General features: G+C 37.5%; 1 protein-coding gene across 2 annotated transcripts in view; it reads left to right on the top strand.

Annotated features, from left to right (window-relative positions):
• The window catches only part of LOC124795324 (kinesin-associated protein 3), a 219,110-nt gene that overhangs the window by 73,597 nt on the left and 126,214 nt on the right, over window positions 1-19,299 (top strand). For both annotated transcript variants that reach the window (XM_047259297.1, XM_047259298.1), the window contains exon 9: window positions 17,986-18,086. In XM_047259297.1, coding sequence (XP_047115253.1) covers window positions 17,986-18,086 — 101 coding nt within the window. The remainder of the gene's footprint in view (window positions 1-17,985; window positions 18,087-19,299) is intronic.

Below are 19,299 nucleotides of genomic sequence, written 5' to 3'. Positions count from 1 at the left end.
TTTTAATGAGTAGTCGGTTGTTACATAGTAGATTAATGTGATTGATGTTGTTCCTACAGGAATATGACATTAGTATACAGTATGTAAAAAGTTCTGAGAATATTGTACCAAACGCTTTGTCTAGGTTACCAGTAGACATGGAATAGTTAAAACTTACGGAGGGACCCAGCGTAATTTTTGCAATTAATTTTATGACAGTAGAATATCCGCACACCAGACAAGAGATGGCCCGGAAGAATAGCAGAAAACATCCATCATGATCCCTATTTTACAGAAATGTTTGCTATGTGTATCAGGAATTCCATACGTCCTAATCAAGCAGGAAAGTGGAAAATTATAGGGCATAATTTGTTTTAGAGAGACAGTATAACATCGCAACGTTGATGCATTTTCATTCCGAAGTTAATGGAAGACGAAATTGTGTGGTATATTCATACAGGAGATGGACACTTCGGAATAAAAAAGTGTATAGCTCATATGAATAAGTTCTATTATTTTTAGAAGCTAGGACATAAAGTAGCATCTTTAATTAGGACCTGTGAAATCTGTCAGAAGGTGAAAGAGAGTAACACTCATGTTAAATACAAAATGTATCCAATTATTCCTAAATCGTTACATGATCTTACAGCTGCAGATTTTTTTTGGACCGGTTCCTAAAGGAAAGGGAAAAGTGTCATACTTTTTGGTTCACATAGAGTGCAGGTCAAAATATTTTGAGTTATATCCTATCAAAAGAGCAAGTACACAGACAGTTATACACTGTTTTAACAGTAATTTCTGGAGGTGGGAAAACCAAAACGATTTCTCACAGATAATGGACCAAAATTTGTCAGTAATGAATTTAAAGAATTCCTAGTTTGGGAAGATATTAGTCAAGTATTAATATCCAACTATAACCCATCCTCGAATCCGTGTGAGAGAGTTATGAAGGAAATTGGAAAATTATGCCACACCTACTGCCATGAAAAACATACTTTATGGACAATGGAAATTAAAGACTTTGAACTTATTTTAAATGAATTACCACAGTTATCAACTGGATTAACACCTTTGGAAGTAATAGGCAAAGCCTTTATAGGAGAACCTCTCATTAAATGTTTTACTTGGCCTGGACATCTTACTGTCAACAACAAACTGAATCAGGAAATAGTTTCTAGAAATTTAGTTAAAAAGGCACAACAAAGAGTGAGTAAGCATAATGAGAAAGCTGTAGAACCGCAGTACAAAGTTGATGACCTAGTCCTTTTAAAACAGCATCTTCAGAGCTCTGGCCTGAAAAAAGAGACACACAAGTTTTTCCAAAAGTATGAAGGATCATACCGGGTTCAGACGGTAATCTGTCCCAAGATATTGTTTTTAGTGGATCCTACAACTGGGTCAGAAAAAGGAAAGTACAATGTAAAGGACATAAAGTCGTATATCTCCCAGGGACGTTAACGTTCTGTGTTAACGGGCAGAGTAATGACCGTCGGATTCCGAGTTGTTTTCTGCATTTCTTCTGTAATAATTTTCCTTCACCGAATTCCCCCAAACTCTTGAACTATTCTGTCATCCCACACTTAGAGGTACTGGTAAAAACCATACCAGCGAGAATTTGTTATTACGTCACCCAAAATTGCTCCTGGTATGTGACTGCATCATCCTCGGTTGTTAGAGGGCTGTGCCCGCTATGAATTTTGACTGTGTCATCCTCGGTTGTGAGGGGGTTGTGCCCACTAGGAATTTTGATTGCATCTTCCTCGGTTATTCCAGGGATGCTCCTACCTGTCTTCATGACTCGTCCCGGCTCGCCCCAACTTATCCTGACTTTACTAGGTGGCGACATGAGGTGGAAATTGGTATGCATATTATCCCTGAAATAAGATAGATTAAATTTGCCTTGCCCGCCATTCTCTCCCCCGGTTTCGATTGTGATGCCAACAGCAGTAGACGCAGTCTCCACGTAGAGTTAGGTTTTATTTTTGCTGAATTAGTCCTTGTAAGTGATCTCTTCACCAGTGTTTGCGCAAATCTGTGGGCAGAAGTCGGGGTGAAATTAACATCATTAAATTTGTATATTCTATTAATATGAATCATAATTACAATGATTCCAAAAATGGTTTTCTTGAAAGCTGCCTGGTAATCCTTTTTTTGTCACATAGCTCTAAGTAAGTAGGGAGAACCATACCTGGCACATAACTTTGAAAATAATTTCTGAAATAGTGAGAAAACCATTCTCTCACTGAATGCAAGATAATCAAGTTAAAGCATTGAAGCACATTTTTCGTAGTAAACTGAATGTAATATTATATTTGTTGCAAACATAACATTGTGTGACTAATTAAATGACTGTGATAATGGAATATATAATTTTATACTTGGTACAGAATATTTGTTTGTATTGATGTAGAAAAGGGGTGGGTATTGTAGGTAAAAGCACAATTTACACTAACAAATAAATCAGACTAACACAAAATACACATCACACCTTTCAAATGACCTTTGCAAACAAGTGTGCCTGATTCTTCACCATTTGCCAGTTCCATAGGGTAGCTAAGATTTTCTTTGGGGACCTCAAGGGTGAAGGTGGGAATGTCAGTTGTGTAGGAGATGATTTAACACCATACCTCCTCTAGCTTCTCACTCAAGTACCAGTGAGGTAGGGATCCTGGGGAAGGGGTGTGGAAAGGGTTTCCTGTATTTAGGGCTGTCTTCTTTCTCTTCTTCGATCTTAGCAACCACATCTACCTTTATTTCCTTTCTTACTTCTTGTTTGAGGACCTATCTATTTTTTTCCCTCTTTCCATATTCATCTACTTCTATTGCAGAAGTCCTTCCTAGTTTCTGTGGTTTCCAGTAACCTACAACATATCTTCAGATAAGAAGGCTGAAGAATCAGACTACACAAAAACACTTCCGCATACACACAAAGAAATACGAATACACAAACAATGAAGTTACACATCGAAAGGATGTAAGAACTGCCAAGGGTTGTAGGGGAAAAAGATATGTGTACATCCGGAAAGATGCACACTTTGTTTTTTAAGTGACGGTTCTACATTGTTCCTTTTTTTTGGGTCTTATCTTGTATATACATACATGTGTGTGTATGTATATACAAGATATACATACATGTGTGTCAGACAATAGGAACGATGTAGAACCGTCACTTAAAAAAACACAGTGTGCATCTTTCCGGATGTACACACATAAATATACATAAAAAGAAAGAATGGTAGCAATCAACTCAAGTGCCGAGAGAGATAGGAGCAGGAGAGCTTGTGGAATAATTATAAAACAGTGATAAGCAAGGTTGGAGTTAATCATGATAATCATTTAAGAAAAATCAGGGTAGCAAACACTCTGATGAAGTGGTGAGTCATTAGTATCTACTAAGATTATAGAAGTTGAGAAGTGGGAGAGGACTCTAAGGTATTAGATGAGGTACTAAGAAGTGAGAGTGAAGTGTAAAATAGATTTTATTTTTAACAGGAAATATTTAAGTATAGTGTACATAAAGATGTATACTAGGGCAATGAACCATGAGGCTTACTCATAAAGGATAAGGGGGATGTACCTAGCATTTGCTAAGGATATAGGGCAGGCGTACCTACATAAAGATAGGACGACCTGTGGCCTGATGGATAGGGATGTTTTATAAAGGGGTGTACCTACGAGAACGGAAGGAGGAAGTTGTAATTACAGCTGACAAATACCTGCTCTATGATCCATAGTGTTTCAGTGTGTGTGTAGAGAAGAGCCTGTGCTATTCTTTGCTGATTTCGTGACTGTGATGATTGTTAAGAACAAATGAAGAAATGAGATTAGACTTTTAAGTAAATCAGGTGTTGTACTTGCTAGAAGCGAGATATGTTCATATTTTCTGGTGGTTATTAAACCAACCTGTTGTAAATGTATCTTAATAGAGTCTAATGTTTGACAACTTGGTTGACTCTCACGAGTTCGAATATTTGCATGAGAAGTGGTGAATCCGTTTTTTGTGGAAGTTGAAATATACCATGACTGAACTAAAAATATTCTTCGAGTACAAAATTATTTCAAGAGTAGAGAGAGAGTCTCATAAATTCCCTTAACCAGCATTATTCTTTGGAGAAGTAGTTTTTGGAGATTGATGTGGCCTGCTATCCAGAGAAGAAGATTGCCTGTGCATACTAAGTGAGTCAACCTATGGGAGAGAGGTGGGAAGTTTGCAAACCAGCTCCACATCACTTCTTGTCATCTAAAGCATTTGAAAATTTCATAGCATATAGCTAATTTGTTTAAAAAATATGACATGCTGTGTCCTTTACCAACAATAATGCAACCAAGTTGCTCTGTGTACATAATAAGAAACCTCCAATTGACAAATTTCTCAAATTATATCAACTACAATGCAATGCATGTTTGAGCTTTTATGTAGCACAGACAGCGAGGGCGTTTAAGAATCAATGTTGTGAGCACTTGCTCAGCAAACATGGTGAGAATTCATATAACTCAACTTTTACAGAACATCTCAAAATTGAGAAACACGTTCTTCTTCCTCCATCCGTGCTCTACATTGAAATTTTGCATATAGCTGACAAGGGCTGCAAGGTACGGTATGACCCTATATACTAATTTGAAATATATAAACATTCCCAGCCAAATTCAGAAAATTTGTAGAGTGATCAACTTGCATTAAAAGCAGACTCTCTTTTGATTGCCAGGCCTTTTATATATTAGTACCTTTTTTTTTAATGTAGTTGGCCTTACTTCTTTATATGTCATTTGTAATTTTTATGTGAATTTATGCATGGTGTTTGAGAAGGGATGGCCAATACTCAGGAATATGACAGAAATGATCATTTGAAACAAAATAGTCAGGTAAACATGTGCTCTAAAACACATACTTTAAGAGCTATGAGATATTCTTGATATATGTTTTAGAGCACATGTTTACTGGACATTTTTTCCTTGTTTACTTCCCAATGGAAAGCAAAGAGCTTTCAGTAAAAGAGATTTGTTTCACAGTATCAAAGAGCGAGAATTGCTCATAGCACTTGAGGTGTGCATTTTTGTTTTGAATGATTATTACTGTCATGTCCCTAAATATTGACCATCACTTCTGAAACACCCTTTATATTTTCGTTGCTGCTAGCACAACAGCTTGACATGTACATAGAAGTGATTCAGTTATTGTAAATTGTCATTCTGTGTTTACAATAATCACACACAATATATACACTGTGGACATATCATGGCATTATGCTTATGTGAAGAAGATATTAATGTCTGCCAAACCAATACTAAATAAGTTTCTGTAATATACTTCTTATAATTTACATAAATATGTAGCCAAGGTCTGAAGATTTATGATGTCCCTAATTTTTTAGGCTTCTGAAGATGACAATTAATTTGTTGAAATCTGTAAAGTAAAATAAAAATATGTTAGCAACTAATGACTGAATTTTATTCTGAAATGTGTGCATACTGTAAGCACACTTCTCTTTTTATAGACTAAAACAGTTTTGTTTGAAAAGACCAATATATTAATGTCAATATTAAGCTACCAATACTTGTAGGAGCTAAACAACACTACAGCTAAGAAAGTGGAATATTTTTCAAAATAGCAGCTTCCCTGCTAATATATTAGGTTACAATACTGTTTATTTATAAGTTTGGATGCCAAAGAATGTGGAGCTGTCCTTACTTTTCTTATTGATATTTGTTGTTCTATAAATAACTCACAGTGTTTATAAAATTTAAGGTGTAAGTAGACAGAGTGTACCTCATTATATTTGAAAAACTCGTATTTGCATTTCTTTTGTTACATTACATTATGTTACATGAGTTGTATTTCATTGATCCCATGAAGAGGAGTCTCAAGAATGTGGAAAGAAGTTAAATGTGTACATTTTAATTATTTTAATAAAAGAAAATGCTTTGTATTATGCTGTAGTGCATTAATACAACATTAATGGTCACTGTGAAGACATCATTTAGTGGAATAGGAGGGATTGCCCAAGTTAGATGGTCAAAAGCAGTACTGTCAGGTTTTTTAAATGTTTCTCTGCACCATGGGTCACATCATACCAAATGCTGGTCTAAAAAGTAGTGCAGTAGAAAGACCAAGCTTCCTCACTTAAATGTAGCTTTTTTCAGTGGTGTAAGTTGCATGTGTGGACATGCTCAAAGATTTCTGCCTCCATCATAGGACACACATATCCTTCCCTCCATTGGTCTTTCTCTTTTTTATTGGAGTAACATTCTATTCATTGACCAAAGGAGAAGGATGACATAACTAGGGAGCAGCCTTGGGTGATCCAGCTATCTCTTGGTCACAGTTTAGCTGTAGCCATTCCCATGGACAGACAGCCTGTTAGTCATCATGCCCATGTAGAAGGCCACACAGTGCTTGCTGCTAAGTTGGTAGAGCACATGTCTGCTTCTACAGGTGGCCCTGGCATTGGTGGGGTTGAAGAAGCTTGTTATAGGACTGGAATAGGTGGTAGTGGAAGGATTATGGAACAGGTGTTACATTTAGGTCTATTACAGGGATATGAACTGTGGGGGAAGGGTTGTGAACAAGAGGGGAATAGGGATGGACAAGAATATTGCGTGGATTTGATTGGTAGTGGAATACCACTATGGGAAGGGTGGGGATGATATTCATCATTTCAGGGCATGACAAGAGGTAGTGAAAACCCTGGCTGTGAACATAATTCAGATGCTCCAATCCTGGGAAGTACTGAGTTAACATGGGGGCACTCCTTTATAGCCCTCAGTGGGTATGTGTGGCATGGTAGGTGACTGTGGAGACTAAGTGCAGGAGATCTGTTTCTGGACAGAATGGTGAGGGTAATTTTGGTGTGCAAAGGCCCCAGTGGGACACTTGGCATATTTGGAGATACGCTGTTTTTCACTGCAGATACAATTACCATATAGGCTGTATGGAAGGGACTTCTTCATGTGAAAAGGGTGGCTACTGTCAAAATGGATGTATTGTTGATGACCGGTAGGTTAAATGGTGGTGGAGGTACTGCCAGAGCTATACACAAGGTGAACGTAGACATTAAGGAAGGTGGCTTGTTGGGTGAGGACCAGGTGAAGCAAATGAGGGAAAAGGTGTAGAGATGGATAGGAGATGTTACTTAGTCCAATAGCTTACCCAACAGTCTACTTTTAACTGTGCCTATCCACTGCTCAACACTTCCTGTGTGTGATGAATAGCAATCTTTCCTTAATCATATTATTATTCACCCCCCCCCCCCCCCCCCCCCCCCCCCCCCCCCCCCCATGAACCATGGACCTTGCCGTTGGTGGAGAGGCTTGCGTGCCTCAACGATACAGATAGCCGTACCATAGGTGCAACCACAACGGAGGGGTATCTGTTGAGAGGCCAGACAAACGTGTAGTTCCTGAAGAGGGGCAGCAGCCTTTTCAGTAGTTGCAGGGGCAACAGTCTGGATGATTGACTGATCAGGCCTTGTAACACTAACCAAAATGGCCTTGCTGTTCTGGTACTGCGAACGGCTGAAAGCAAGGGGAAACTACAGCCGTAATTTTTCCCGAGGGCATGCAGCTTTACTGTATGATTAAATGATGATGGCGTCCTCTTGGGTAAAATATTCCGGAGGTAAAATAGTCCCCCATTCGGATCTCCGGGCGGGGACTACTCAAGAGGACGTCATTATCAGGAGAAAGAAAACTGGCGTTCTATGGATCGGAGCGTGGAATGTTGGATCCCTTAATCAGGCAGGTAGGTTAGAAAATTTAAAAAGGGAAATGGATAGGTTAAAGTTAGATATAGTGGGAATTAGTGAAGTTCAGTGCAGGAGGAACAAGACTTTTGGTCGGGTGAATACAGGGTTATAAATACAAAATCAAATAGGGGTAATACAGGAGTAGGTTTAATAATGAATAAAAAAACAGGAGTACGGGTAAGCTACTACAAACAACATAGTGAACCCATTATGGTGGCCAAGATACACACGAAGCCCTCGCCTACTACTTTAGTACAAGTGTATATGCCAACTAGCTCCGCAGATGATGAAGAAATTGATGAAATGTATGATTAGATAAAAGAAATTATTCAGGTAGTGAAGGGAGACGAAAATTTAATAGTCATGGGTGACTGGAATTCGGGAGTAGGAAAAGGGAGAGAAGGAAACATAGTAGGTGAATATGGATTGGGGCTAAGAAATGAAAGAGGAAGCCCCTGGTAGAATTTTGCACAGAGCATAACATAATCGTAGCTAACACTTGGTTCAAGAATCATGAAAGAAGGTTGTATACATGGAAGAACCCTGGAGATACTAAAAGGTATCAGATAGATTAAATAATGGTAAGACAGAGATTTAGGAACCAGGTTTTAAATTGTAAGACATTTCCAGGGACAGATGTGGACTCTGACCACAATCTATTGGTTATGAACTGTAGATTAAAACTGAAGAAACTGCAAAAAGGTGGGAATTTAAGGAGATGGGACCTGGATAAACTGAAAGAACCAGAGGTTGTACAGAGTTTCAGGGAGAAGACAAGGGAACAATTGACAGGAATGGGGGAAAGAAATACAGTAGAAGAATGGGTAGCTTTGAGGGATGCAGTAGTGAAGGCAGCAGAGGATCAAATAGGTAAAAAGACGAGGGCTAGTAGAAACCCTTGGGTAACAGAGGAAATATTGAATTTAATTGATGAAAGGAGAAAATATAAAAATGCATTAAATGAAGCAGGCAAAAAGGAATACAGATGTCTCAAAAATGAGATCGACAGGAAGTGCAAAATGGCTAAGCAGGCATGGCTAGAGGACAAATGTAAGGAAGTAGAGGGTTATCTCACTAGGGGTAAGATAAATACTGCCTACAGGAAAATTAAAGAGACCTTTGGAGAAAGGAGAACCACTTGCATGAATATCAAGAGCTTTGATGGAAACACAGTTGTAAGTAAACAAGGGAAAGCAGAAATGTGGAAGGAGTATATAGAGGGTCTATACAAGGGTGATGTACTTGAGGACAATACTATGGAAATGGAAGAGGATGTAGATGAATATGAAATGGGAGATATGATACTGCGTGAAGAGTTTGACAAAGCACTGAAAGACCTGAGTCGAAACAAGGCCCCGGGAGTAGACAACATTCCATTAGAACTACTGGCAGCCTTGGGAGAGCCAGTCCTGACAAAACTCTACTATCTGGTGAGCAAGATGTATGAGACAGGTGAAATACCCTCAGACTTCAAGAAGAATATAATAATTCCAATCCCAAGAAAGCAGGTGTTGACAGATGTGAAAATTACCGAACTATCAGTTTAATAAGTTACAGCTGCAAAATACTAACGCGAATTCTTTACAGACGAATGGAAAAACTGATAGAAGCCGACCTCGCGGAAGATCAGTTTGGCTTCCGTAGAAATGTTGGAACACGTGAGGCAATACTGATCCTACAACTTATCTTAGAAGAAAGATTAAGGAAAGGAAAACCTACGTTTCTAGCATTTGTAGACTTAGAGAAAGCTTTTGACAATGTTGATTGGAATACTCTCTTTCAAATTCTGAAGGTGGCAGGGGTAAAATACAGCGAGGGAAAGTCTATTTACAATTTGTACAGAAAGCAGATGGCAGTCATACGAGTCGAGGGGTATGAAAGGGAAGCAGTGGTTGGGAAGGGAGTGAGACAGGGTTGTAGCCTATCCCCGATGTTATTCAATCTGTATATTGAGCAAGCAATAAAGGAAACAAAGGAAAAGTTCGGAGTAGGTATTAAAATCCATGGAGAAGAAATAAAAACTTTGAGGTTTGCCGTTGACATTGTAATTCTGTCAGAGACAGCAAAGGACTTGGAAGAGTAGTTGAATAGAATGGACAGTGTCTTGAAAGGAGGGTATAAGATGAACATCAACAAAAGCAAAACGAGGATAATGGAATGTAGTCGAATTAAATCGGGTGATGCTAAGGGAATTAGATTAGGAAATGAGACTCTTAAAGTAGTAAAGGAGTTTTGCTATTTGGGGAGCAAAATAACTGATGATGGTTGAAGTAGAGAGGATATAAAATGTAGACTGGCAATGGCAAGGAAAGCGTTTCTGAAGAAGAAAAATTTGTTAACATTGAGTATAGATTTAAATGTCAGGAAGTCGTTTCTGAAAGTATTTGTATGGAGTGTAGCCATGCATGGAAGTGAAACGTGGACGATAAATAGTTTAGACAAGAAGAGAATAGAAGCTTTTGAAATGTGGTGCTACAGAAGAATGCTGAAGATTAAATGGGTAGATCACATAACTAATGAGGAAGTATTGAATAGAATTGGGGAGAAGAGGAGCTTGTGGCACAACTTGACTAGAAGAAGGGATTGCTTGGTAGGACATGTTCTGAGACATCGAGGGATCACCAATTTAGTATTGGAGGGCAGCGTGGAGGGTAAAAATCATAGAGGGAGACCAAGAGATGAATACACTAAACAGATTCAGAAGGATGTAGGCTGTAGTAGGTACTGGGAGATGAAGAAACTTGCACAGGATAGAGTAGCATGGAGAGCTGCATCAAACCAGTCTCAGGACTGAAGACCACAACAACAACATTATTACTCTATCCCAGATTTTCCATTGTTTGATGAAAAAAGTATATTACAGTCTTCTTAAATTAGTGATATTAGGGCAAGCTCACTGTAAGTGGTGCTTTCATTCTGTATTAAGAAATCGTTATTCCTGAATAACATTTAATAGTTATTTTTACTCCTCCCTCCCTCACTCTCTCCCTCACCATAAAATGTTTGTAATTCTTACTGCTGTCATTTATTGCTACTGTGTGCGGAACTGATTGGCAAGTGATTGTACTGGTACTTAATTTTTCTACCTTCATGGTATTGCTGTTTAATATTTGTTGTTTTGACAGTTGAAAGTTTCATGTAGTTCATAGCTTTGATTTATGTCATTGTAAGTCTTTGATTGTATAGTTTTCTTTGCATGTCTTTCCATAGTACAGGTAGCTGTCATATTGAAATACTATCAGAAAATGAACAAGTGACAGTGCATATCGTTTATGGCAACTTGAGTTGTCCGACAATACTGTTGGCCCAATTCCAAGAGTAAAATAGGTAAAAAATAAATAAGTATACTAGGAACCCCAACAACATGCTAAGAATCATGTTTTTCTGTTGCACAGTATTTGGTGGATCGTGTGTAAACATGAAAACTGTCCATGTAATACTCCAATTATCATCACATGAACGTGGATGCATGTATTATGTACCCTGATTTAGGCAACAAGGAACAGCTCTTGTAATTTGACAAGCACCTTAAACTTCTAAATAGTGTTCACTACAAGAATGCATCAGTTTAAATATCCTCAGAAGATCATTATGGAATTTTGTCTGGAGCTTATCATTATAAAAATTTCCTATACAGTAAAATGTTTGCACACAATTTGCAGTGCTTCCTTTTTTTAGTGTAGAACCCAAGGGAAATAAATTTGAAGACAGTGTTATAGAAAGGGAAGAGGTAGTAGATGAAGATGAGAGTGCAGATACGATGCTAAGAGGAGAATTTGACAAAGCATTGAAATACCTAACTTATAACAAAGACTCTGGTGTATATGACATTCCTTCAGATTTATTGAGATTCTTGTGAGGGCCAGCCATGACAGAAGTATTCCATACAGTTTAAAAGATATATGAGACAGGTGAAACACCTTCAGATTTCAAGAATAAGGTAATACTTCCAATTCCAAAGAAGGCAGCACTCACATACACAAATATTATCAGACTATCAGTTCAATAAACCATTATTGCAAAATACTTACATAAATTATTTGCATGGTTTCCAGAGAAATGTGGGAACTCACAAGGCAATACTGGCCCTGTGACTTCTCTTATAAGATAGACTGAAAAATGGGCAAAGTTTAAACTGATAGTAAATAGTGCTCTGAAGAAGCATGTGCTGAATAAGTGGATTAAAGATGGACCAAACAACATTCAGAAAATGCTGAGGAAGCCAGGATTGTTCCACACTCAGTTCAAAAAAGAATGTGGAAATGTCAACAGGTGACATTCTTTTTGAGGAACACTATTGAGAAAATTTATTAACTGACATTTGAAGCTGAGAGCAGAACAGTTCTACATCTGCCAGTAAACATTTTGTTTAATGGCCACAAAGATAAGATAGAAATCAGGGCTTGTACAAAGACATATAGAAAACGGTTCTCATTCTGTTTTCTAGATGAACAGGAAAGAAAATAACTAGTGGTGGTACAGGGTATCTTCCGCTATGCACCGTATGGTGGCTTGTGGAGTACGTATGTGTATGTAGAAAAGTTAGTAGAAATTCATGTATTCATAAAAAGATCAATGCGCAAAGCATACAACTACTTTCATCTTTATATCTTAGCAAAAGATCTTTTTGAGAACCCATGGAAATTCTGGCTCTATGTAAAGTTACTAACTGGCTTGAAGGCCTCTATCCAGTGACTTGTCAGTCAGTATGGTGTAGCATCAAAAGGAGAATTAAAGCTTGAAATTCCATGTTTAAGAGATAATTCATTCTGGAGGAGTGTACAGACATGGTATCATTTGACCATCATACAGAGTTGGGGCATAGTAATAGATGTCTCTGGTGTAGAGAAGCAGCTAAAGGGCTTTCAGACAAATAAGTCACCAGGTTCAGATTGAATCTCACTTTACTTCTACAGAGAGTACTGTACAGAATTACCCCTTGTTTAGCTTGCATTTATCACAAATCTCTCACCCAACTCAAAGTCCCATGTGACAAAAAAAGTGCAGGTGGCTCCTCTTTATAAGAAGGATAAAAGGATGGACCCGCAAAGTTATAGAACAATGTCCTTAACATCAGTTTGCTACAGAATTCTTAAACATATTCTATGTTAGAATATAATAAATATCCTGGAGACAGAAAAGCTTTCATCCACAAATCACCACATATGTAGGAAGCATCCCTTGTGTGAAACCCTGTTTGCCCTTTTCTCACATGATATGCTGTGAACTATTGATGAAAGGCAAAGGGCAGATTCTATATACCTAGATTTTCAGAAGGCATTTGACATGGTTCCCCACTGCTAACTGTTAACAAAGGTCTGAACATATCAAAACAGTTCCCAGCTGTGTGACTGGCTCAAACACATTTTAAGTAATAGAACCCAGCACATTGTCCTTGACAGTGAGTGTTCATCAGAGACAAGGGTACCATCAGGAGTGCTTCAGGTAAGTGTGATAGTACTGTTCTTATTCTCTATATACATAATCTTACAAGGGTATCTGGTATGGAATAATAATAGGAATTAGGATAGACTGCTACACATCACACAGAGGAAGTGTTGAGCAGTGAATAGACACAGTTAAAACTAGACTGTTGGGTAAGCTATTGGACTAAGTCCAACACTAACATCCCCATGGTCTTGCTGCCTTTGAGCACTACCTTCCCCAACACCGGAGTGACTTGAAACCTACAACCTCCATCATTGTCACCATGACCAACTATATCCTCATCCACAATTACTTCTCCTTTGAATTCATAACCCACAAACAAATCTATGGTACAGCCATAGGAACTTGGACGACACAATTCAATGCCAGCCTATTCATGGACCATCTAAAGGAATTCTTCCTAGCCATCCAGAACCCAAATGCCTCACCTGGTTCTGAGACACTGAGGTGTCTTCATGATCTGGATCAGGAGTGTGGATACTCTGTCCACAATCCTCCAAAACCTCTACACCTTCTCCTTCATTTGCTTCATTGGATCCTCATCACCTTTACAAGACATATTCCCTAATGTCAACCTCCACCTCATGGATAGCTCCATCAGTACCTCTGTCCACATCAAACCCACCAATGATCAACAGCACTTCCATTTTGACAGCTGTCACCAACTGCACATCATGAAGTCCCCTCCATATAACCTAACCCTCATGGCCATCACATCTGCACTAACAAGTAGTCTCTCCCCAAATATGCTGAGTGTTCAGTGGATCCCTTTACAGACCTTCCACAGTTTTTCATGGGTCTGATATTTTCCTAATGATCTGCCTTTCTAGTATTTCTAATTTATCTTAACTGTAATTTAATGATAGACATTCATTTGGATATTGATGTTCTGGCATCACTATTGTTTTAGACAGGCATTTTATAAAATTTTTTAGTTATACCATATTCCATTCCCATTTTATGTATCCATCTCCTCCATAGTAGCTTCTTTCAAACCATTTTCTCATATTCTCTTCTCAAAGATATTTAATTTTTTTAATCTTTTTCAACTTGGTTAGTATCTGTTTTCAGAAATTTCAGTGCATTTTTAATGTTTGTAAAAAATTTGTTTTTTTTTTCTGCAAAAATTCTTAAGCTGTCTTGTTGGCTATTACTTGTAAAAGATTAATTTGTGTTACAGCAGATGTATGTTAAAGGTATGTGTAAAAGCAAGGCAGTTTATTCCGGTATTTTTGTTTCCTCTTCCCAACCTTATTGCTAAATTTATTTTTATTTTTTATTTACACATCTAGTTTGTTGAACCAAATTGAGGAGCAAATCTCCAAGGTCAAGGAATGTGTCAGTACATGAAATTACATCATAAAGGAATAACAGATAAAATAAAATGTTTATGAATAAAAAAAAAGTCAAACCATAAGTTTAAGTAAACACACTTAACAACATTTAACACAATTAACAGTTTAATTTTTCAAGGTACTCCTCGACAGAATAGAAGGAGTGACCCATGAGGAAATGCTTCGGTTTAGATTTGAAAGCTTGTGGATTACTGCAAAGATTTTTGAATTTTTATTGTACCTTATTGAAAATGGCTGCAGCAGTATACTGCACACCTTTCTGCACAAGAGTGAAAGCTGCTAATTCATGGTAATAAGCTGATATTGTTAACAAGAAATAACAGTAAAGGATATCTGTATTGAGAGGCCAATGTCAGAATACCCAGACTAGTGAACAGGGGTCGACAAGAGGTTCACAAACTTACACCTCCTATTTCCCAAACTGCCCAATTCTGAGCCAAAAATATCCTTTTGAGAATGGGAAGAGTTGCCACAAAATAAAATACAGTATGACGTAAGTGAATGAAAATAAGCAAAGTAGACTAATATTCATGTCGAATGATCACTTACTTCAGATACCGTTCGAATAGTAAAAATGGCACCACCGAGTCTTTGAACAAGATCCTGAATGTGGGCTTTCCACGACAGTTTACTGCCTATCTTAACACCTAGGAATTTGAACTGTTCAGTTTCAATAATCATATGCCCACTCTGTGAAATTTAAACATCAGGTTTTGTTGAGTTGTGTGTTAGAAACTGTAAAAACTGAGTCTTACTGTGATTTAGCATTAGTTTATTTTCTACAAGCCATGAACTTATGTCATGAACTGCACTATTTGAAACAGAACCAATGTCAAAATGTTTACTACCAAGCCAGTGTCATCAGCAAATAGAAATGTTTTAGAATTACTCATAATACTAGAGGGCATAAATAAGGAACAGGAGTGACCCCAACACTGATCCCTGGGGCATGCCCCTTTGACTGTGCCCCACTTAGACCCCGCGTCACAACCATTCTCAACACTGTGAATAATGACATTTTGCTGTCTGTTGTTAAAGTAAGAGGTTAACCAATTGTGTGCTACTCCCCGTATTCCATAACGGTCCAACTTCTGGAGCAATATTTTCTTATCGACACAATCAAACAGCTTAGTTAAATAAAAAAATAGCCTAGCATTCTAAACTATTTGTTTAAGCCATCTGGTACATTACTGAGAAAAGAGAATATAACATTTTTAGTTGTTAAACCACTTCTAAAGCCGAAATGTATATTTGATAGAAAATTATGTGATATAAAATGATTAATTATCCTTAGATACACAGCCTTTTCAATACTTTAGCAAAAACTGATGGCATAGAAATAGGCCTAAAATTGTCCACATTACCCCTTTCTCCATTTTTATAAAGTGGCTTTATTACTGACTACTTTAATTGTTCAAAAAACTGACTGTTCTTAAAGGAAAAATTACAAATATGGCTAAGTACAGGGCTAACATGTGCAGCGCAGTACTTTAAAAATCTGCTGAGGACTCCATTATATCCATGAGAGTCCTTAGCATTTAGTGATTTAATTATTGACTCAATCTTCCTCTTGTCAGTATCACAGAGGAGTATTTCAGACATCAATCTTGGAAAAGCATTTTCCAAGAGAGTTATATTATCCTCTGTAGAAACTAAGTTTCTTAAATTCATTCAGTTTTTAAGACCAAATTTGCACCTTTTTAAGCACAATGAAAAAGAATTGGGGAGAGGCCAACACTTTGCCATAGACATCTTGTTATTTAGACGGACTGAGATATTTATCCCATAAATTTCGCTGTGTCTGTAAGTGTTTCATGAATTAGATGTGCTACTTTAGACTTTACATCAAATCTTTGAGTTATTTCATCTATAATTTGTCTGTTAGCAGGGTCAGAGTCCTCTTTGAAATCAACAGACATTACTCAACTATCTTTCAGATTCAGTTACCTGTTGTGAATGATTGACTTTGTATTAAATATTTGTTCAGAGCATGATCTGCTCTTCCTAAAACCCCTTGATAGTCACCTAAGTGACTGCCCATATTTTATTTGCTGCTCGTAGCATAGAAATGCCACTGCAGTTGGTAATGTTTTGTTTCTTACCTTTCTTATGTAATGGATGTATCACAGCTACCTTTGTCTCTCCTGGGATTTTTTTTTGTTTTCCAGATTTCTTCGAAGGCTAATTATAGCTATTTTTTTTTTATTTTTGGGGGAAACTATTTCAAACGTTCCGCTGTAATAGAAACTTTTCCGCTCACTTTTTGTTTTTTAATGTTTTAGTTACATCGTCAATTTCTTAGAAAGATGTAGGTAAATTTACTTTCAAATTATCATGAGTGTTTGGGAATTCCAGCTTATGGGTTCTGGACAATCAAAAGCTAGTCAAAATATTTTGCTATTTTTAGAGTTGCTTAAACCAAGTCTGCCATTTTCATTTATGAAACACACATTTAGGGTTTGGTATCCCTTTAATCTGCCTTTAATGTGTTATAAAAATCACGGATGTTAGTGTTGGAAAAGATTTTCTTAATTTTTGTAAGTTTCCTCTTTTCAGAATCTCTCTTAATTCTTCACTTCTTCTTTGGTTTCTTTTTTTTTCCACTGTTTAAATTGATCATAGTGTCCAATTTCAATTTATCTTGACAGTTTCCAGTTTTTACATTTTTTGGCCCTCTATGTTAAAGATTCTTCATGTATTTCATTCCACCATGTTTTATAGTTATTTCTGATTGACTCAAATGTTTTCTGTGCAGCATTATTAATTTCTTTAGGTAATTCTGGCCAGTTACCATGTTTAGCCATTTTAATTTCATCTTGGTATTTTTGAATTGATTCTTTTCTGATTGTAAGTCTGTCTGTATCACATTTTATTAGTTTTTGTGATTTTTGTTGTATTTTATTAGGTAGAACAATAACCTTAATTTAGGAGAGGTAGTAATCAGAATCAAATTCACCATTCCTTATTCCTTTCACATTCATAATTTCCTAAGTGCCTTTTTGAGAAATTGGTAAATTATCTATCTGAAATTCTTCCAATATAGGATTTAGAGAGGTATCCATCTTGTGGCTTTGCTTTGAAGGGTGGGGGGAGCGGGGTGGGGGGGCCTTCCTGAAGGTCGGCATTAGTTGTAGGTGAGAATTTTGCCAAAAACTGATCAGTCTCATACCATTTGTGTTGCTTCTTTTGCTGGCTGTGTGATACCATACTATTTAAATTTGTTTTTTGTACCTATTTCAGCATTAAAGTTACTCAAAAGCAGCTAGGTCATCATCTGTGGTATTTGGATATCTCAGTTTGTGAAAGATCTCAAATTTTTTTTTTTTTTTTTGTGTGTGATTCTTTCTGTTGTCTGTATTGGAATGAGTTTATAATTTTAAAACTGTAGCCTTATTTAATAGCTTTTCTGAAGATTTTCCTGTTGAATGTATTGTACAGACAAGCTTCCTCTAAAATTACAGGTGAGCAGAGACATGAAGTCATTGTACTAAGAATTCTGTACCACTTGAGTATGGATGACAAATGCAAATCTATGTTCACATATACAGATTGCATACCAATGGTAAGTTAGCACTGAATAGTTGATATACCTGTCAAATATTGTATGGTTATGAGGTGTAGATATAGTTCCATCTTACATGGGGCAAGACACAGTTGAATGAAGCAACCTACAATACTGTGGTGAGGCTGTAAGGAAGAGACATTTTGAGATGGAATGGGTGAAGCTGTAAAAGTGGAGGTACTGTCGATAGTTGGTGCACTTGATATAAACAGATGTATTTATGGACCCATCTGAAAGGTGTAGATTCACATCTAGGTAGGTGACTCACCGAGTTGAAAGACCAAGTGAAATGGATTTGGGAGTAGGTGCTGAGGTTATGGATGAAAGAGTAAAGGTTGTTCCTGCCACGAGTCCATATCATGAAAATGAAACTGAACCAGACAATGGGTTTTAGATGTTGACTGGTTAGAAAGGAGTCATCCAACTGGCCCATAAATAAGTTGGCATAGAATGGTACCATGCAAATGCCCATGACAGTACCACAAATTCATTTATAAATTTACCATTTGAAAGTCAAATAATTGTGTGTCAGGATGTGGGTTAGCTAGGAGGATTAGGAAAGAGGTGGTGGGTTTCGTATCAGGAGGCTGTTGGGAAAGGTAGTCAGTCATGGGTATGGGGGATGTTAGTGTATTAAGGACATTGCACCTGCAGTCACCATCAAGAAGTCTGGTGGTTACAGTACATGATTGTGGAATGGCAGTAAAGGAAGTGAGCAGTGTCTTGAAAGTAGGATTGGAAGTTACGGACAGTAGTTTGGTGGCATTGGTCAACAAAGGCAGAGGTTCATTCTGTGGGAATGTTGTGCCTAGCCACAATGGCAGGACCAGTGGGGAGACCTTTGGGTTGGTTTGGGAGCAGTTGAATGACAGGAGTATAGGAAGGTTGCTGTTGTGAAAAGGGAGATGGATTCAGGGATCACATTTTGGGATGCTGGAGGTCCTTTTGGACCTACGGGACGGGATTGCGGCCATAGGGGCTGTAGGTACAGGTGTCAGAGAGTTCTGTGTGGGCTTTGAAACTAGTGCTTTATTAGAAATTACCTTAAATTTACTGTGAAATCATTTAATTCTTTGGTGTCCTTTATTGGGACTGGGAAATGATTGTATATTTTTATTCCTATACATTTAACAACATTGGAGTTTCATTAAGTGGGAAACCAGCATTAGTGCATCTCTTAACCTTGCTTCACAGTGGTGTCAATTTGCTGATT

The sequence above is a fragment of the Schistocerca piceifrons genome, chromosome 4 (genome assembly GCF_021461385.2).
Source record: "Schistocerca piceifrons isolate TAMUIC-IGC-003096 chromosome 4, iqSchPice1.1, whole genome shotgun sequence".
Classification (NCBI taxonomy): Eukaryota; Metazoa; Arthropoda; class Insecta; order Orthoptera; family Acrididae; genus Schistocerca; species Schistocerca piceifrons.
Note: the sequence above shows the minus strand (reverse complement) of the source record. Positions and strands in the feature narration are given on the sequence as shown.